The following is a 22,130-nucleotide window of genomic DNA, read 5'->3' as shown; positions in this document are numbered from 1 at the left end:
GAGCAAACTTTGGGAGGTGATGAGTATGTCTCTGGATTCAATGGTGGTAATGGTTCCACAGGTGTATACTGATCCTCAAATTCATTGAGTTATAGATGTTAAATATGAATAGGTTTTCATATGTCAACCATACTTCAGTAAAGCAGTTTGAAAAAACACACACCAAATAATTGTGTTTAAAACAAAACATCCACCTCCTTTAATGATATTTAATTGTGTCTAGTATGTACAAGACATGTGTTTTAAGATCAATGGCCACAGAGATAAAGGAGCTAGACTGAATTGCCTCAACAAGATAGAGCATAAAAATCCCTTAGTTACCACATGGACTTCTCACCTGTCAGTGTTTAGCCCTGAAGTTACATACTCTAGGTTTTGGTTAAAGACTTGGTTGTGGACTATCCTTTTTTCCCATGGCTGCGAACTAATGTTTTGGAGGGCAGAAGGGCCCTACTCTACAGATTTTATTGTTGTTATTTCCTCTGTAATTTAACTATACTTCCATTGTAAACAAAGAAGTAGATTAACTTTATTGAATACCTACTATTTGCCATATATGTTAAAGTCAGAGATGAATAAGATATAGGCTTTATCCTCATGGAGACAGTCTAATGTGGGAGATAGACATTTAAGAGCATGTCCTATAGTATGATAAGTAAAATAATAGAAACATGTACCAGTATGTGTTTACATGGTACAGTAAAGGAAATGACCAGTCTGATCAGGGAGGAAAGATATTGATCAAGAATCAATATATACACATAAACAGACACATTTACCATTATTATTGTTGTTGTTTACATTAACTGACTTCATGGCAGTGGGAGCATATTTTCTTGTAGCCCAATGTTTTTAGTGCTGGAGCAACTAAAGCGTGAAAACAAGCGCTTGGCAAGAATAGAAATTGAGAGGATGAGGAATGGGTAAACAGCAGATTATTTTCTATGTTAAAGGCACTCTGACTTCTTGTGGTTGGTAACTTAGTTGCTTATTAGTGTTTATTTATTTATTTAAAAATTTTTTTAGTGTTTATTTATTTTTGAGAGAGAGAGACAGAGTGTGAGCGGAAGAGGGGCAGAGAGAGAGGGAGACACAGAATCTGAAGCAGGCTCCAGGCTCTAGCTGTCAGCACAGAGCCTGATGCAGGGCTTGAACTCACAGACCGCGAGATCATGACCCCAGCCGAAGTCAGACACTTAACCCACTGAGCTACCCAGGTGCCCCAATGTTTATTTATTTTTGATAGGGAGAGAAAGTGCGTGCAGGGGAGGGTCAGAGAGAGAGGGAAAGGATCTGAAGCTGGCTCTTTGCTGAGAGCAGAAAGCCCGATACAGGGCTCAGACTCACAAACCATGAGATCATGACCTGAGCCAAAGTTGGACGCTTAAGTGACTGAGCCACCCAGGTGCCCCAATTCAGTCTCTTTTCTAAGGAGAATTGTTCTGTGGATAGTGATAGTAATAGTATTTCTATTATGATGGAGGTGTTTTTCTCAGGGCCATAATTAATACATAATGTATCCTTTAAAAGTCATACACAAATATCAATGAATCTATAATCAATCAGACAGCGGGAGATGAATACTCTATGATCTCTCTTATATGTGCAATGCTAATAAATAAACAAAGCAAGCACATAGATACAGAAAAGAGATTGGTGGTTGTCAGAGGTGGGGCATGGAGGTGAGAGTAATGGGTGAAGTAATGGGTGAAGTGTTTTTGTTCTGTTGTGTTTTTAGTTTAAATATATTGCATACAAATAATAATGAAAGTCATACATAAATATTTGTGAATCTATTCCATACTGCTTGGAAGTACACTGGACACTGTGGCTACATTCTCATCTTGCGGAGCCAGGAGAGAATTCCTTTTCAAAGGAGAGAATTCTCAAGATGAGAATCTGCCTCCATTCACCTCAGTGAGTACTTGTAGAGAGGACAGGTTATCTTTCTTCCCTGTAATTGCCCTGGTTTGGACTCCTTATGTTTAGATCGTTTAAGTAGGAACCCACTTGGTTTTCTGCTTCCATTTTCTCCTTCAGCTTGTCTTATTCTAATTCATTCTCTGCATTCCTATCAGACTTGTAGTTCTTTTTTTTTCTTTTTTTAATTAGTTTTGTTTTTTAAATTTACATCCAAATTAGTTAGCAGATAGTGCAACAATAATTTCAGGAGTGGATTCCTTAATGCCCCTTGCCCATTTAGCCCATCCCCCCTCCCACAACCCCTCTGTTTGTTCTCCATATTTAAGAGTCTCTTATGTTTTGTCCCCCTCCCTCTTTTTGTATTATTTTTGCTTCCCTTCCCTTATGTTCATCTGTTCTGTGTCTTAAAGTACTCATATGAGTGAAGTCATACGACACTTGTCTTTCTCTGACTGACTAATGTCACTTAGCATAATACCCTTTAGTTCCATCCACGTAGTTGCAAATGGCAAGATTTCATTCTTTTTGATCGCCGAGTAATACTCCATTTTATATATACACCACATCTTCTTTATCCATTCACAGACTTGTAGTTCTAAACACAAATCCAGTTATGTTATTCTCCTTCACTGAATTCTTTAATGGCTCTCCATTTGCCCGTAGTGTGAAGTGCACATTCTTTAAGAATGTTATGTGAGGTGCCTTGTCATCCAATAACAGACTTGCTTTCTAGCATCATCTCCCATCATGTCTTTCTACCCTGTCCATACCCTGGCCATATCAGTTATCTTGTCATATACCAAATGCAGATGACACACCTTATCACCATTTAACATGCTGTGTACTTTGTGTTTCTCTGACTCCTTCTATTAAATGTAAGCTTCATCACATGAATAGTGATTTTTGTCTTTAGATTAACTGCTGTATTTCTACCACCTTGCACGTAGTAGGTGCTTAGGGTAAATTTGTATGCATGAATGAATTTTTTAAAGCCAACCTATCTATCTAAGTAAATATACCAGGATTAATATTTAGTGCTGTTTCTGTTACTGTTTTTGGTCAGGTTGAGAATTCTGTTTCTCACATAAAAAAAAGAAGAGTTTTTTTGTTTGTTTTATTCAAAACATTAGAACATTGGTGGATAATAGATATTGGCAGGGAGGAATAACTTACTGTTAGTGACTGGCTTCAGCAAGAATATGATGTAATAGATATATTGAGAAATTATATTCTAGGTAACATCTTTCTTTAAGTGAGGAATAAGAAATCAAGTTGTCTTCCTTCAACAGCTGATCTATAAACAGAAGTCTCTATGTAGCTGAACCATTTAGTTTTCCTTATGTTCTGTGATCATAAATACTGAATTACCACAGATTGCACGGAGTGCAGATTTCTACCAGAAAAAAAGAGGTTGTTTCTTTTTTTAGGTTGCTAATTTTCTTTTTCACTATTCAAATTTATTTCAAGTTGCAATTCAGTGCTTGGAGACAGTTTTTAAAATCAGCTCAGAAGATACTCATCTTGCAGTTTCACAGCCTTTGACAGAAATGTTCAGCAATTCCTTCTGTAAGGTAAGCTGTCATTGTTTTCTATTAGTATCTGATTTAAGTATGACTACAATATTATGTTGAGTTCTTAATATTTTACGGGCCAGGCCTTTAAGTACCTAACTTCTCCCTAGGTGTAAGGTAGATAGTTCACATGGATATGATTTGGGAACTAAAATATAACTCTTTTAATGTGCTTTTAGATTTTCATATTAGTAGCTATTCTCATTCTCTCACCTTCTTTTATATTTAATGATATACTTTTTAAGTCCTTTATACTATCTGAGCATTTTTAGATTTCTGACATCTGTATTAACATTCCCCTAAAGCATTGAATAAAAGATAAAAACAAGATTTTCCTGCTTACGCAGCAACTGTGTAGAAATAGATTCATCAGAAATTGAATCATCACTTTGAAGCAGATTTCATCAAATTGGCCATTGTAAGGCCTCTTTAAAACAAGGGAAGGTTCAGGCTCAATGTGCAAACGTAACACTGAAAACCAAGTTTCTGGTGTCTGCTCTTGAGAACTGTTTACATCGTCTCTGGTTTCTGGCCTTTTCAGGGAACATGACCATAAATTTGAAAATTTTAAGGTGACTGAGTTTAGGGCCCCAGGGTGATCTCCCATGTGTTTTTTGGTTACATTTTGATGCCTCATGAACTCATTTTGTTATTCTAGTTCTGTATTCAAGCTTCAGTACAGAAGGAGGCACTCAGGAGAGAGGCTGAATCATATAGTATATATTTAAGCCTGGCAGGGACATTGCTGAGAATACCACATTGACTGTTTCTAGAACTTGTGAGAAGAGGTTCTGAGAGTTGCAATGAAGATGGCAGTTTGGCAGTAAACTGTTCTCTCTATTCTTGGAAAAAGAATAATGCAGTTATCACACAGATGAATTCTAATTATATAACAAAGATATAAGGAGATAGTGACGTGTCCCTGCACTCCTCATCAGAGAATTCCCCTTTTCTTCACTTCAGTTGCTATGGTTCTTTCATTGCCTGGGTTTCTGGCCTCCTTAGGGAACCCCATTTCAGTGGCTGGACATGCCCATGGCTGAAGCTAACCTTCTTTAACTCCTAGATGCCCAAGAGGCCTCTGCTGGAGACAACACTTGGACGTGCTCACTCCTTAGCTCTTGTCACTGGTGACTTAGTACTAAAGAGATCAGAATTTTTCTTTACCTCCCAGAAAGCTCAAATTGACTTTTGCACTCTGTTTAAGTAGAGCTTTTTTTTTTTTTTTGACGCCTGTCTTACTTTTTCTCTCTGATTGTGTTTAACTGTAAGCATTTTTGACTTGCTATTTTTAAAATATAATTTCTTTTTTTTTACATATAATTTTCTTTATCCAGTCATCCATTAATGGACATTTGGGCTCTTTCCATGCTTTGGCTATTGTTGATAGTGCTGCTATAAACATGGGGGTGCATGTGTCCCTTCGAAACAGCACACCTGTATCCCGTGGATAAATGCCTAATAGTGCCATTGCTGGGTCGTAGGGTAGTTCTATTTTTAGTTTTTTGAGGAAACTCCATACTGTTTTCCAGAGTTGCTGCACCAGCTTGCATTCCCAAAAATATAAGTTCTTAAACCTGGCTTCATTGTGTATCTGTGTAGTGTTATTTGTGATGTCACTCCTTTGTTTGCCTTATTTAACAACAGCAACTTCATTACGTATGTCTTTGTTAGCAGAGTACAGCAGACAGAGTCTACACCTGCCCAGAGCAGCATACAGATTGTTATAATTAAAGAAATTATTTGCCTCTTTTCAGCAATAAAAAAGAATGAAATCTTGCCATTTGTAAAAACATAGACAAAGCTAGAGTATAAGTCAGATAAGTCAGTCAGAGAAAGACAAATCCCATATGATTTCACTGTGGAATTTCGAAAACGAGCAAACAAAGGGAAAATAAAAAAGGGAGACAGAGACAAACTCAGAAACAGACTCTTAATTATAGAGAACAAACCAATGGCTACCAGAGGGGAGGTATGTGGGGAGATGGGGGAAATAGGTAATGGAAATTAGGAGTGTACTTGCTGTGATGGTCACCTGGTGATGGATACAGCTGTTGAATCACTCCATTGTACACCTGAAATTAATATAATATTGTATGTTAACTAATTGGAATTAAAATAAAAACTTAAAAAAATTGAAGTTATTTGTCTCACCAAGTGTCCATGGTTGTTATTTCTGTCATTTTAGTTTTAGGATACTGGTCTTTCTCTTCTCTTTTTTCCCTCAATTAAGTTTATATACTAAATGGATTCATTCCTTTTATATAAGGCAGGTAACACTCATCCCCACATCATGGCCTGCTCAAATGCATTTAATGAATATGAGAATTAGTTTTCAAAGTTATACAACTGTGGCAATTTCATTAAAATAATTCAGAAGAATTTAGAAGACAGAATGGATTAGAGTCCATTTCTCAATATGCCATTCTTCTGACTCAAAAAGTCACTCCCCTCCCTCCTCCCCTTAACTTCCCAGGATTATTAGAAGATGTGAAATAGAAGAAACCCTGAAAGTAGGTACTGCAGGGCAATAATGTGTCCTTGAACTACACTTACATCCTAGGAGACTGTAGCCAGTTTTAAGTAGTGACCTCTAGTTATAAGGATTCCTATTTGTATTCTATACATTTTTATTCCAATATTTTATGTTTAGAAAAACTGATTAGTATAGAAAGATTAAAAAATTAAGAACAGCTCACATACTTTATGATTTTGTACTTGTGAATATTTGTGTGCAATTAGCGAAGTATATTTCCAAAGTTAGAGCTATCAAGTTTATTGAAACTTTGGTCAAGACAGAGATAATGGTGAAGGACACCTGGGTGGCTCAGTCAGTTAAGCATCCAACTCTTGGTTTTGGCTCAGGTCATGATCTCATGGATTCGTGGGTTTGAGCCCCACATGGGCTCTGCACTGACAGTGTGGAGCCTGCTTGGGATTCTCTCTGTCCCCCTCTCTCTGCCCTTCCCCACTCATGCTGTCTCTGTCTTTCTCAAAGTAAATAAATGGTGGATATATTCTAAATGTGGTACATAGGTATATTAGCTACAAATTATGCTTTCTTGAAAATTTTAGACTTATTTTTGAACTTCAGAGTCAAGTGTAAAAGCAACACAAGTTAAAAAAGATCTTTCAAGGGGTGCGTGGGTGGCTCAGTCAGTTAAGCCTCTGACCTCAGCTCATGTCATGACTCACCTTTCGTGGGTTTGAACCCCCATTGGGCTCTGTGCTGACAGGTCAGAGCCTGGAACCTGGATTGGATTCTTTGTCTCCCTCTCTCTGTGCTCCTCCCCTGCTTGCACTCTCTCTCTCTCTCAAAAATAAATAAACATTAAAAACAATTTTTTTTAAAGATCTTTCAAACATGGAAAAATACATTGTGTTCCAATTGCTACTCAAGATATTTCTAAATGCCCCTTCGATTTGAACATTAGTAATGCAAAAGAGGTTTGAGGATGATAGTAGCTACTGAAAACAGGAAATTTACATTGCCTTTTTTAAATGATAAATAAATATATGTCCATTGTTTTTAAAAAATTGGTCAACAAGGAAAGATATAAAGAAGAAACTGAAAATTTTACCTCCAAATATTACTTTCAACCTTTCTCGTTAGACCTTTCCTGTCTTTGTTGTGTTAGCCTGTGTGCATGTATATGTGTATGCACATATTTAAATAATGGTGTTACATTATTAATGCTTCTTTTTATAAACTGTGAATTTGACTTAGGAGATCTCTTTAGATATTAAACATTATGCTTCAAGATTTTTATTAATATAAATAATCTCTTGAATATATTTTCTATTCCTATTCTTTGTATACTGATTATTTATATTTGTTGTTCATGAAGTAGGGTTTTTTTGATGTAGGAAAAGCAAGTAAAAAATTTGATTCATATTAGCCCATTATCTTCTAGAAAAATTCTACATACTCATTTTTCTAAAAAACGTATGTGGAAGGACTTCCCCCCTATTTCTATGTAACCCTATTATTTACAGCCAGATTTCATCCCGTGTAAATATAGGTGATTTACTGTAATACAATTTATTTATTATTATTTATAGTTCTGTGGGATGACTTTTTTATGCAGGTAAATGGAAACTCTGTACATTGATTTTTATTTAATTTCAGAATGATATTTTGCCTCTCTCAAACTCAGTGCCTGAAGACGTGGGAAAAGCTGACCAATTAAAAGATGAAGGTGAGTATTTCATAGAGAAATTACTATTTCGTAAAACTTCGTGAAACTCTGGAGAAAGTGACTCTGCAGTTGGTGAGAGTCTGATTTACGCTGCCAAGTCTGAACTGTCATACGTCCACATGATATTTGTGAAACAGAAATGAATGTGATATGGAAGAAACCTGGAATGGCTTGTGAACAATAATGTAGTTATGCCTTGCTTCCAGAGAAGCAGATCTGCTGTGAATAAAACTTGCAAAACAAGTAACTTAAGGGGTGATTACTTCTAACTGCATTTGCTACATGTACTCTGGGGTTCCAAATTCTTCTTTATGCTTGAAGAGAGGAAAGGAGAAATTTGGGATTTCAAATTTTTTTTTTTTTATGCTTGCGTAGAGGAAAATAATTTTCAGTATTATTTTAACTTTTGTATATGTTCATTGTTTTTGAGTTCTTTGATACCTGTTAATACATGTATGTGGCACTTGACTTAAGTATTTATTACCACATTTGACTACTACATAATTACATTTTTCAATACTGGCTCTTGAAGCATTTTTAGTTATAATAAATAAGGCAGTGTTGAAGATCTGCGTTTAATTTTTCCTGTCATGTCATTTATGTTAAGCTATAGAGGAGAGTTAGGTCAGGCACACAAGATTTGTACTAAGAAGCTCTCGGGAAGAGTCTTGTATTGGCAATGAATGAGAGCCAAAAAATTCCCTGTCCTGTAGGCAGACATTTATTAGGGAATATGCCACATTCAGAAGCTATACAAAATTGGTTCAGAAACCATTTCCTGGACTTTAAACTGAAGAAGGCAGTTAAAAACAAAACAAAACAAACACAATCACTTGATTTCTTAAAAGGTAGATATGGAAGAGAGTATACTCTTCCTATTCCTTGGGTCTTATCCTCTCTATCAAATTTTTATTTTAAACATACATGTATATCACTGTTGTTTTTTTTTAATATGTCACTGCTTTTAATGGCCGCATAGTGCTCCATAGTACTTTAGACCATGATTTACTTACGTAGCCAGATAATTTTGTAATCTTAGGTAAACATTGTCTTTTTTAAAATTTTGTTTTTTAATATTTATTTATTTTTGAAAGAGAGAGAGAGAGAGAGAGACAGAGCGTGAGCAGCAGAGGGACAGAGAGAGAGGGAGACCCAGAATCCAAAGCAGGCTCCAGGCTCCGAGCTGTCAACACCGAGCCAGACGCAGGGCTCGAACTCACGAGCTTTGAGATCATGACCTAAGCCAAAGTCAGCCACCCAGCTGACTGAGCCACCCAGGCGCCCCATAGATGACATTGTCTTAATATCTTTGTCTATGTTTTTATTATTATGTGATTATCTTCATGGGATTACACTATAAAGTTCTGTATATCCAACAAATAGACTGATTTCAATTTTTAATTTCTCACTTTAAGAATTAATACTACTATAGTGGCTTAAAATTTTAGAATAGTATGACTTTCATAAATTACATGCAAAATTAAGTAAAAACTAGATCCTTGTTGTCATTTGAATTAAGAGTACTCCCCAAAGAATTTGGATTTAAACTATCTGGATAGAAATGCATTTTTCATATATTTAGTTTCTAGTTGAAACAATTTAACCTGGTGTTTTTTTTCCCCCCACTCTGAGTTTTGTAGTTGTGTGAAATCCTTAGTGATGCCGTGTATTTTCCATTAATGCTTGCTTTTTAAGCTCCCTTGGTTTAACTCTAGTAATGATATTGAATAAATGGCAAATTGAAATTTTATTTTTGGCCCTCATGTTTACTCCCTCTGCATGCAGAACATGGGGAGATTGCATTCCCCACAGAGTTTGCTTTGATATAATGAATGTTGGTAAGATGAGGATTAAGAGAATATGCAGGCTGAGACTCATTTAATGCTCGAGCATGGGTAACTGAATTACTTACTACTTTCCCCTTTAACCACAAAAGCTTTTATTCTTTTTATTTCTTTTTTTAATATTAGAGAGAGAGAGAAAGAGAGAGCATGCACACACGCAACAGGTGGAAATGGGGAAGAGAGAGAGAGAGAGAGAGAGAGAGAGAGACAGAGAGAGAGAATCTCAAGTAGGCTCCAGGCTCAGCGCAGAGCCTGAAGCAGGGCTCGACCCCACAACCCTGGGATCATGACCTGAGCCAAAATCAAGAGTTGGACACTCAATCGACTGAGCCACCCGGGTACCCCTCAAAGCTTTTATTCTTTCGTTTTACTAAAACATATCACATCTGAGACATGTTACACACAAAGTTAAAGCAATTGTTATTTTATACAGGTTTTTATTCATGTGAGCACTAATGGCCACTGCAGTTTGTCAAGCATAAGGTTTTTCCAGGCTGCCTGTGACACTTGTCTGTGTTAATCAAGGCTTCTAGCCAGGTAGTACCTTCCTAGAGGTGTCTTTCAAATATTTTTGTGTGCTTCATTTGTAAAGAGTTGCAGTAAGTTGAGACAAAACCAAGATGATTTCTTTTCTGTGATTCCCTGACACATCACAAAAATATGTACATATCTTGTAGGTTGTCTTTTTGTTTTAATATTTATTTTTGAGAGAGAGAGAGAGAGAGTAGGGGAGGGGCAGAAAGAGAGGGAGACACAGAATCCGAAGCAGGCTCCAGGCTCTGAGCTGTCACCACAGAGCCTGATGTGGGTCTCCATTCCATGAAGCATGAGATCATGACCTGAACTGAAGTCAGATGCTTAACTGACTGAGCCACCCAGGTGCCTCTTATAGGTTGTCTTGATAATTAAAGGAGACAATTTTACAGGAGAGTACCCCATAAGTATAAAGTGCTATACAGTGTTCGGTTATATTTATCTTTACAAATTTCTTCATTTGTGTCCCAAATATTTGCATATTGGATATTTTGTGACTTAAGGCTTATCGTAAATATATGTAAATATATATATACATATAGTGTACATATGCATAGTGTATATACAATGTAGTATGTAGACTTTTGATATGGTGGCTTATAAGAAAATACATACAATAGATTTTAATAATAATAATAATTATTATTATAATACCACTCGACTATCAAACGATCTGTCACAGCTGCTCACTCAGGAAAGGAACAGGTGAGCTCTTGCACTGCAGGTCCAGCTGCTCTGTCCCCTGGAATCTCAAGGGGGCTGCACAGTCAGAAGCACAGCTCCTGGCTGGGTTTGCCAACACTGTTGCTGAACAAACTCAGATAAAGTCCTAAACTTCTTGCAAGAGTAACCAGTAACTCAAGAGAGGAGGGTTTGGAAAAGAGAAAAGAGAAATTAACTTTGGGTGCCAGCAGCCAGGGGAGGCGGCAGGCTCCATCTTTACACATGCCCACCTCTCCTCCCACAAGATGGACACCTAGAGTTTTACTGGCAGAGGTTCAGGGGGTACGTGCTAGAGAGCCTGGAGGCAGTGCATGATCACAGCTGAGGATCAGTATGTTTTCAGCACTATAAAGGGTAGGGAAAGGGATCTGAGGGGTGTGGTATTCTAGGCATTACCTTGCTATCAGGGCTTTTCTAGTCTAGCAGTTGGAATGTTCTGGTCATTGCACAACACCTTCATCATTGCCTCAAGAAAGTGTGATAAGAAATAAGAGCAATGGATTTTAGTTAGAGCATGAGTTAAGTAGTCTTTTCATTTTCGGTTTTAACTCTTAGGGTCTATAGTTGAGCAAGAGGGCTCCCTAAGAACCCCGAGACAAAAAGGCCCATAGCAACAGGAAAACCCACATAACCCAGAAAATTTAAATCTTTTACATGGGTTAAGCAAATGTATTTCAGTACTTAGGCTCATGTAGTTAATTTCTTGCTCTATGATAAAAACTATGTAATCCTCTTAGCTTCCTTAGAGGCTTTATATTCATTACATCTTGGGGGTGGGGGTCTAAATTAGTTTTTTTTTATTGTAAAAACAGCTTTATTGTAAATAAAATTTACTCCTTTAAAGTGTATAAATTCAGGGGCGCCTGGATGGCTGGCTCAGTTGGTTAAGCATCTGACTTGAGGTCATGATCTCACGGCTGATAAGTTCTATCCCTGCATCAGGCTCTGTGCTGATGGCTCAGAGCATGGAGCCTGCTTCAGATTCTGTGTCTCTCTGTCTCTCTGCCCCTCCCCTACTCAGACTCTGTCTCTGTCTCTCTTTCAAAAATAAACATTAAAAACAAAATTTTTAAGTGTACAAATTCACTGGTTTTGAAGAATATTCAGAGTTGTGCAGCCATTACCACAGTTATGGAACATTTTTTATCACCTCAAAAGAAACTGTGTACCTATTAGGTTACTCTTTATATTCATTTCTGATTCTTTTTTTTTAAACCAGGATGAAGGTCTGTTTCTTTTTTTTTCGTGTTTATGTACTTTTTCTGAGAGAGAGAGAATGAGCAGGGGAAGGGCAGAGAGAGGGAGAGAGAGAATCCCAAGCAGGGTCCCCACTGTCAGTGCAGAGCTCTACCTGGGAGTTCGAACCCAGAACAGTGAGATCATGACCAGAGCTGAGATCAAGAGTCTGATGCTTAACCAACTGAGCCACCCAGTCACCCTTCATTTTTGATTCTTAATTTGCAGTAACTTTTGCATGCTTTTATATGCTTTTGTCTACCTGCCTTTCCTTTAATCTTGCTGTTCCTGTTCCCTGCAAAGTTATACTCTCCTACTCCTGTTAAGTAGCTAATGATGTATTAAAAGACAAAACTAATAGGAGAGCTTCTGGTTTAGAGAAAGTTGGGAGGAGTAACAGAGGCTTTTGTGATGTAAATCCTTCCTCTTAATCCCAGTGTTTTAAAATTTCAGTTTTGAACCGTGGTTCTTATCAGTGAGCAGGACACATTTTTCCCTTTAATGGAATACAAAAGATAGCCAACAGGAAATTCCTTATTTTGCTGGCTAGTTCTTAACCTAGCTAAATTATTACCAGATGTATCTGTAGATGACTTCCTGAAAATTAGCACCCTGTGGGATAGCCATGGTACCTGAAATTCTTTCTAGAAATTAATGTCCAACAGTCCCCTTTAAGAAATCTGTCTCTGGAATGGATAGCACAAAAAAATATGATCTTCCAATAGCATATTAACATGATTAATTTTACTGGCTTACCCACATAGCAGAATTCTGAGATTTTGGCTATTCAGTAGCATTTTTTTTTTTAAACTTTTTTTTTTAATTTTATTTTTGAGACAGAGAGAGACAGAGCATGAACGGGGGAGGGGCAGAGAGAGAGGGAGACACAGAATCCGAAGCAGGCTCCAGGCTCTGAGCCATCAGCCCAGAGCCCGACACGGGGCTCGAACTCACAGACCGCAAGATCGTGACCTGAGTTGAAGTTGGACGCTTAACCGACTGAGCCACCCAGGCGCCCCTTCAGTAGGGTTTTTTGTATTGTTTTGTTTTTTGTTTACTTATTTTAAGAGAGTGGGGGGAGGGGGAGAGAAAGAGGGAGAGAGAGAATTTCACTGCACACTGTCAGCCTGGAGCATGATATGGGCCTCAATCCCATGATCCCTGGGATCATGACCTTAGCCTAAATCGAGTGTCACATGCTTAACTGACTGAGCCACCCAGGTGCCCCATAGCAGGTGTATGTTTTGACAAGGGAAGGAGTGGATAATGAGATGATGATGGGGAAGGGGATTGCATCTGGAATGGGGGAGCAGCTCTAAAAGGAAGGCAGGAGATGAATATAAGGAAGGTGAGAAGAGATTAGATTTTGCCATGAGATACTCATAATTGTTGCATTTACTCACTTATGAAGCCTGGATTTAATAAGGTATACAAGCTTTACTTGCTTTAAGACTTCATGTTGTTAAAAATCACTTAAACACACTGATGGCTAAGGAGTGTCAACTGTATAGTAAAATATAAAATTTAGCTCTACTGCTGATGAAAAATCATGTTGGTGGGGTGCCTGGCTCACTCAATTTGTGGAGCATGCGACTCTTGATCTCGAGGTGGTGAGTTCAAGCCCCATATTGAGGGTAGAGTTTACTTAAAAAATTAAAAAAAAGAAAAATCACATTGCTGACCTTCATTTTGTTGTAGTTTCTATGATTAAAATGTATCTTTCAGGCTTTTTTGTGTGTGTATGTTATACTTATTGTACATATTGATTATTTTAGGCAATAACCACATGAAAGAAGAAAATTATGCTGCTGCCGTGGATTGTTACACACAGGCGATAGAACTGGATCCAAATAATGCAGTTTATTATTGCAACAGGTAAACTGGCACTGTTGTGGCAGGTTTATAGTTCTTAAACTGTAATTTGTATTAATAGCACTGAAAATTTATTTTGAAATAAATTTATTTCGTAAGATTTATTTTGAAAAATTTGAAAGTTCAGGAAGGTAGAAAGAAGGAAAAATAACCCACAAAATTAACACTCAGAGGTAGTCACTCTTATTAACTAACCTTTGGCATATTTTGTTTGATGTGTCATCGGTTTTAGATTCGTTGTTATTCAGTAGGCATATCATAAACATGTCCTTATTTTGTTGAAACTCTTCATAAACATTCTTTAAATGGATACAGATTAGTCTGTTATTACCTCTTAATCTTTTTTGTATTTCCAGCACCTATCATTGTGGCTGGCAAACAAGCACTAGTTATTTTTTAATAAACGTATAAATGTACCTTAACTTATTTTATTGTTTTTTTAAATGTACTTTATATAAATGTACTGGCAGATTGTTCCTTTTTTTTTTTTTCAATATGATGAAGTTGGAATGAACATCTTTGTTTCTCAAATTATTTTCTGAAATTCAGATTTTCTGGACTTTGGGTTTATCCTTGGCTCTGCATTCAATTGATTTAACTGTGTAAACATTCAAAATTTGTCGACGCTGATTGCAAATTGTTCGAACTTCTTTGAAAAATTTTGAAAATTTATTTCCTTCCCTGGAAGTGTATGAGTGCATCTGTTTTTACCACATCCTTATCAGCACTAAGTACTTGAGTTATCATTATTTATTATTAATTTAATATTAATTTTATTTTAATAGTAATTGTTCTAATTTGTATTTAACTACTGCTAAGGTTGGACATTTTTCACATGTTGGCCATTTGTGTTTGTTCGTTTTCTTACAATTATCTCTTTGTACCTGTGCCCGGCCTTAGCTTGTTTGACCTCATACTTCTTTCTTTCCCTGTTCTGCCCTTTTTAAACAAAGGGTCCGACCCTTATAGGCTACATTTCCCAGGGCCCTTTGTCACCTGAGTTTTGTCTGGGTTCAGTCACAGGAGGTACTGGCAGGAGATTGGAGGGCAGAGGAGGGGAGAAGGCGGGTGTTTCTTCTCCTCTTTTTACATCAGGGTATTTATCCAGCAGGAGCTGCTTCTCATCCTTGTCTCCAGCTCCCACCCAAGACACCTGCTATGGTCACAGCTTTTGCCAGGCGATGTTGGCTTTTGGACTCTGCACTCTGTCTTCTATCTTAGGGATGGTAATGGCTCCTGCTGTTCCTCATCTCTGGATTGCTACACAACAAGATGCCCCTGCCTGGCATCTTAGCTCTTGCATCAACTGTGTAATGGATTCCCTGAACTAAAATAATCTATCTTAAATATTAAAGTTCCAGTATTACTTTCTGCAGTGATGGAAATGTTCTGTATCTGCTTTGTTCATTACAGTCGCCACTAGCCAGAGTGGCTTTTGACCACTTGACATATGTCTAGTGCAAATGAGAAAGTAAATTTTTATTGTTTAATTGATTGAAAATCAATTTAAATTAATTTAAATTTCAGTAGCCACATGTAGCTTATGTCTACTCTCCTGTACAGCATAGCTGTATATTAAATATATAATCCATTTGTCCTAATTGCATAGCTTACTGTTTGCCTTTTAATGTTTTTCATATGTAAAGGTTTTAAATATTTGTGTAGACAAGTTTGTTTTTCCTTGTTGTTTTTTTTTTTTTTCCTTTCTTTGGAATTTTATTCCAGTGTTTTTAAGTCTTATTTATTTATTTATTTATTTATTTATTTATTTATTTATTTTTGAGACAGAGAGAGACAGAGCATGAACAGGGGAGAGTCAGAGAGAGAGGGAGACACAGAATCTGAAACAGGCTCCAGGCTCTGAGCTGTCAGCACAGAGCCCGATGCGGGGCTCGAACTCACGGACCACAAGATCATGACCTGAGCCGAAGTTGGACACTTAACCCACTGAGCCACCCAGGCGCCCCAGTCTTATTTATTTATTTAAACTCAAGTTAGTTAACATACAGTGTAGTATTGGTTTCAGGAGTAGAACCCAGTGATTCATCACTTACATACAATACCCAGTGCTCAACCCAAGAAGTGCCCTCCTTAATGTCCATCACCCATTTAGCCCATCCTCCCACCCACCACCCCAACAAGCAACCCTGTTTGAGAGTGTCCAGTGTTTTTAGTCTTAAAGCCTTCCCCATTTGCAGACCTGACAAATAACTTATCTTTCCTTCACATTTAAATTTTATCATTGCAAGTCTGTTTTGGTGAATGGTATCTATTTTAACCAATTTGAAACCTTTTAGGGCAGACATGTATAAAAATTACCTTTTGTTACACAGTAAATTCTTAGATTTGGAAGAGATCTTTAATTTGGTCTAATCTTTCATTGAGTTATCCTTGTGCTATTTAGGGTATTCATACCCTTCTGAGATGACCCCTTCTCCCCTGCATTTTCTTTTATTTAAAAAAAACATTTTTTTTGATGTTTATTTATTTTTGAGAGAGAGAGAGAGAGCATACGAGTGAGTGGGGGAGGGGCAGAGAGAGAGGAGAGACAGATTCTGAAGCAGGCCACAGGCTCTGAGCTGTTAACACAGAGCCCTATGCGGGGCTCGAGCCCACAAACTGCGAGATCATTACCTGACCTTAACTGACTGAGCCACCCAGGCGCCCCTCCCCTGCATTTTCTTTCGTGGTTCTGTCTGCTGGAATAGTCTTCCTTATGTTGACACTGAACTTGTTTTCCTGAAGCCCTTGTAGCTAATCTCAGTTGGCAGTTTTAATTTTTATTTTTAAGGGCAGTTACAGAATAATTATGATCCTTCTTTTTCATAATAGTACCTTACATTTTGAAGTTTGCTGCCATGTTCATTTGAGTTCTTTTCTCCACATTGTATATTTGCAGTTTTTCCAATTACACCTTAGATAATAGAGCTTAAAGTTCTGCACTTTTGCTCTAAACTTGTTCCAGTTTACCTGTATCTGTTACTCTGTAGTTCCCAGAAATTCATACAGCATTTCCAGAATTGGTCTGACCACAGCAGTCTCCTAGGGCTCTCATTTAACCTACTTCTAGATAACGTAATTATATATGTTAGCGTTTTATAGCATTATTTATTGAATTAATATTTTGCTTTTGGTTTATTAAAGTGTCTCTTTTTCACACATTCTCTTTATTCTGTCATTCAGTCATATTTTCATTTGACAGGTTCTTGCCAAACACCTGCTGTGTACCAGTGCTGTCACTGGAGGTTTAGTTGTTTGTCTCTTCCAAAATTCAGGATCTTCTATTTTATCCCTGTAGAATTTTATCTTGTTAAAGTCTCTCATGTGTATGACCCTTAATCTTTTCCAGTAATTTGTAAAGTAATGTGTTTACTTTTTGCTCCAAGTTTCATGTCATTTACAAACTTAAGAACGCCACATGTTATATTCTGTCAGTTATGAAGTCAACTAAGGGAACAGTCATAGGGAAGTGGTTAAGAGCAGGGGTTCTGACCCAGCCTCTTTGGATTCTAATTTCTGGCTCTGGCACTTACTAGGTGTGTGACCTTGAGCAGATTACCTAACACAGGTATACTTTAGTTTCCCCATTAGTAAAATTTGGCTAATAGTATTTACCTCATAGGATTGTTGTAGAGATCAAATAGTTAATACATATAAAGTGCTAGGAAGCTTTCTAGTAAAGAGTGTTGTACACAACAGTGTTATTATTGCATAATAATATTGTCTATTCATAATAATATAAATATTAGTTATATATTATATTAAATATATACTATATAATTAATTCTATATTATAATGTTATTATTCAATATTATTATTTATGCACACTGGGTTTTTTTTGTTTTGATCAGAATATGAAGAGAGATCCAAATTTATTGGGAGTCCAAATATGTTGTCAATTGTCTTTCTCTGATTTAATAGAGTCTGGTAGTAAGCCTGTTAAAATGAAAAGGAAATGATATTAGTCTGATAGGTGTTGTTTTGAATTAATCTAGTGTCATTTATCTTCTTTTTGGGGGGTTTCTTACTTTTTTATGAAATACTTGGAAGTTGAAAGAAGTTTGCAGTAAGTACTCTTATATCCATCCATATCAAGATATTGCCTTTAATATTTTAGTATATTTGCTCAATCATATTTTTATTCAGCTATTTGTGCCCCCTCTGTTTATTAGTCCATGTTACTTTTGATGAATTTCAAGGTAAATTGCAGCCATTAGTACATTTTCCTCCTAAATACTTTATCATGCAATATCATTAATAGAATGATAGAATTAAGAGACAAATGCATATACTTGTATAACACATAACCCCCTATCAAGATACTGAAAATTCTTTATGCTCCTTCAGAGTCAGTTGCCTAAAACATCAGAGGCAACCATTGTTTTCTTTTTTCCACTAGAAGTAAGATTTGTTTCTTTTAGAATTCCACATAAAAGGAATCATACCACATGTACTTTTTTGAGTGAGACTGTTTTTATTCAAGTTAATGGTTTCAAGCTTCACCATGTTCTTGCTTCTCTTAGTGGTTCTTTTTTTTTTTTAATGTTTATTTATTTTTGAGAGAGAGAAAAAGAGAGAAAGAACATGTACAAGTTGGGGAGGGGCAGAGAGAGAGGGGCTGACAGAGGATCTGAAGCCAGTCTGATGTGGGGCTTAAACTCATGAACTGTGAAATTATGTCCTGAGCTGAAGTCAGACACTCAACCGACTGAGCCACCCAGGTGCCCCTCAATGGTTCTTATTTTTAATTACTCAGTAGTACTCTATTGTTTGAGTGAACCACAATTTGCTAAGCTGTTTTCCTGTTTATGGTCACCTGGGCTGCTTTTAGTTTTTTGTTTTGTACAAAATTTATAGCTGTTGGATCCATAACAAATTTAGTTGTACATACTAGAAATCCAACTACATTATCTTTACCAACAGTCTCTAAGCTGTCAACACAGCCCGACACAGGGCTTGAACTCATGAACTGTGAGATCATGACCTAAGCTGAAGTCAGACGCCTAACCTCCTGAGCCACTGAGGCACCCCTGGAAGTGATTTTTTTTATTTGTTAAAAAACAATCAGTTGGCATATTTCTTAATCTTGAGTCTTGCTTTTCTAATATTTATCTTAAAGGCTAATGATGCTTTAGGCTCAGGTTAGGTACCAGGAAAACCTGAGTCTTTCCTTGAATACCTATTATTTATTTTTGCCTTTTTTGTATGCTCCTAGAATTGACCGTGATATGTAACATATCAGTTTATCATACGTTTTACCTTATAGTTATATACATATTTTTTCTTCAGGTGAAGGGCAGAGATTGGATCTTTTTTTTTTTTTTGTATCCCCTATAGTACCTAGCATTGTGCCTCACAGGAGTTCAGCCAATTTTTTTTTTTTGGTTGCATGGAGGACTATACATAGAGGACTGTACACTTGTATACTGAAAACAACAAATGATTGAGTATAGGTCTAAAACATTTCCAAGTACTTTATAATATGAAATGATATTTTACATTAAACAAGCCAGTTTTCTGGGTCTTCTGTCCCTAAACAGTATTCTTTATTTCTTTTGTACAACCTCATTGCTGATTTGACCCATATTTGTCTCATGCTTCTGGGATGGAAGGATGGTTGAATGACTGAGGCAATAAATGGAATTAAAGATGTACAGGAGAGAGACCAGGCGTGATGGAGAAAATTTGTCCAGAAGACCTCTCAGGTGATGGGGAATTTGAGTTGGAGCTAGATTTGATGGACGTAAAGAAATCAGAGGACAGGGAAAGGGTCTTAGGTTGGAGAGCATAATTTAAAAGGCACAACTAGGAATCATCAGGGCATGGTACCAAGGAATGCTAGAGACAGCATGAGCTCCGAGAAAGCTTGAAACGGAGACCACGTTGTCTGGCACTCTGTTTTCCTCCACCTCCATAAGCAGCATGTAGTCATTAGGCTCCCTGGGAGTTGGACTTGGTTTGTTGAACTTGGAATTGAATCTCAGGTCAGCCACTTAGTAGCTCTGTGATGTTGGGCAGCCACTTAAGCTTTTTGAGCTTCAGTTTTCTCCCTTGTAAAATAGAGGTGATACTAACCACATCATAGGGTAGCTGAAGAGTAATAATGTATGTAAAGGAACTAGCATAGCTCTAGGCTTTCAGTATTTGTTTCTTTCAAAAACAGTGTCATTCCTAGCTGTAGAAAGAGGTTTTTGCTATAACTTATTTATGCATGGTGTACAGTATGGGAGATGTAAGGTATCTGTGATTTATTTTTCTGCCTTATTTTCTCTAAAAATAGAACACAGATTGTATTCATGGTCTTTCTCTAACAAGGTAAAGAAAGCGAGGGTGTCTCCAAACATGGTGACTCTGACTGTATTCTTCTGTTGGAATTTCATTAGTTATGCCCTGATAACCAGACAGCTGGGGCAGTGAGAGCCGGCCACACTGATACTCAGTTCAGACATTGGCATGTTTGGCTTTATCTCACAGAAGATTGGAGTGGAATGCAGCCTGACTTCTCTTCCCTTTCCTGGCCTCAGAGGTTCAGGTGCCTGTATCCTCTTTTGAAAGATGCTAGCTTGCAGTTTGTGTTCTAAAGCAAAAGCTGTCAAGATTGAAAGAGGTGTCAGGTCACCCTCTTAATGTTCTGCCCACTCTTCTTCCTTGGTGTGATTCTCCTTGCTTTATTCCTTGTCTTGTTATCAGCATCTGAAGCCAGAGATCAGGGTGTCTTCTCCTCAGTTTCCCTTTTCGATATACCTCCCAGTAGCCCATTTGTTCCCTCCTCCATTTCCATCACTATTCCCTTAGGTTCTTAAATCTGTTAGATTAGTGCTGTAGTAGCTTCATTTGGCTTCACGTTTCTACTTGCCCTCCGCAATCCATTCTTCTGCCAAAAGAGTCTTTCTAAAATGTGAAATTAATCATGTAATTCTTGCTTTTGCTGACTTCTTATGAGTAACATGTTGCAACATCTCCCCGTGGCTTTATGTGCTCTGCCTAGAATGTTTCCTAGGAAAGACTTTAAAACATTTTTTTACATTTATTTTTTATTCATTTTTTTAAAAGTAGCCTCCATGTCCAATGTGGAGCTTGAACTCAGAACCCTGAGATCAACAGTCAGATGTTCTACCGATGAAACCACCGAGCACCCCTGGAAAGACTTTTTAAATTTCTTCTCTTCCCAGCCTCCTGTCCATGCCCTTCTGCCCTTCCCCACCATGTCCTATGGAGTGGTGCTAATCAGTAATGTAGCTCCTAGCCACATGTGGCTGCTCAGATGTAGGTTCAACTTAACAAAATAAAAAATTCAGTTCCTCACTTGCATTACCATATTTCAAGTGCTCTTTAGTTACAAGTGGGAAGGGACTACTGTATAGAATAACACCGATGAAGAACTTCTTTATCACAGGAAGTTCTATTAGACACCTCTGCAGAAGGTTAACCAGACTTTTCTCATGTTGCCTCTTCCTCTCATACTTTGTCGATACCTCCTTTGATTCCATTGCTGAAATTATCATACTATTTACTTATTTATTTACATGTCTTTTTCCCTATTAAGGCAGTGAAAGATTGGAGGACAGAATTATATCCTCTTCATCACTGTGTATTTGGTTTGGAGTTCAGGGTTTAGCATATTATAGTTTTCAATGAAAGTTTGAGTTGAATTGATACAGTGAATTTTAGAAGGGAGAATTGCCTTTACTTGAAGACTGCTAATCATGAAGCAGTCATATGTCAGCATGTTTTAATGTATATAATCATAAATTATATATTATCTATAATATCATAAGTTTATTATGGAATGTATGTGTGTTTAGGAAAATAAATTTAAAACTATTTAAAACCTATTTCAGCTTACTGAAAGAGTAATACATGAACATCCATATATACTTACCTTAGAATCAGAAATAGCTAACATTTGCCATGTTTACTTTTTTTGTCTCTTTCTGTCTTTTTATGAGTGTGTGTGTGTGTGTGTGTGTGTGTGTGTGTGTACCTGTGTATAAAATTTTCTTGGTGGTCCCAAATACTTCAATTATATCTCTTAAGAATAAGGATATACTCTTCATAACTATCATTCCCATCACATGTAAGAAAATGGCATTAATATTGAAATTTCTCCATTTGTCCCCAAAATACCTTCTGTAGCTATCTATGTCTTTTCATCCAGAATCCAATCACTGTTTGTGTATTGCATTTTGCTATGTCACTTTCATCTGCTTTAATCTAGAAAATATTA

At 37.0% G+C, this 22,130-nt stretch overlaps 1 protein-coding gene across 3 annotated transcripts in view; it reads left to right on the top strand.

Moving 5' to 3' along the window:
• SGTB (small glutamine rich tetratricopeptide repeat co-chaperone beta) overlaps positions 1–22,130 on the top strand; it is a 43,921-nt gene that overhangs the window by 8,390 nt on the left and 13,401 nt on the right. For all 3 annotated transcript variants that reach the window (XM_015536572.2, XM_007079890.3, XM_042987643.1), the window contains 3 exons: positions 3,391–3,494; positions 7,624–7,693; positions 13,806–13,905. In XM_015536572.2, coding sequence (XP_015392058.1) covers positions 3,391–3,494; positions 7,624–7,693; positions 13,806–13,905 — 274 coding nt within the window. The remainder of the gene's footprint in view (positions 1–3,390; positions 3,495–7,623; positions 7,694–13,805; positions 13,906–22,130) is intronic.

The sequence above is a fragment of the Panthera tigris genome, chromosome A1, assembly GCF_018350195.1.
Source record: "Panthera tigris isolate Pti1 chromosome A1, P.tigris_Pti1_mat1.1, whole genome shotgun sequence".
NCBI lineage: Eukaryota > Metazoa > Chordata > Mammalia > Carnivora > Felidae > Panthera > Panthera tigris.
The sequence above is the reverse complement of the archived record's forward strand: the minus strand, read 5'-3'. Positions and strand labels throughout refer to the sequence as shown.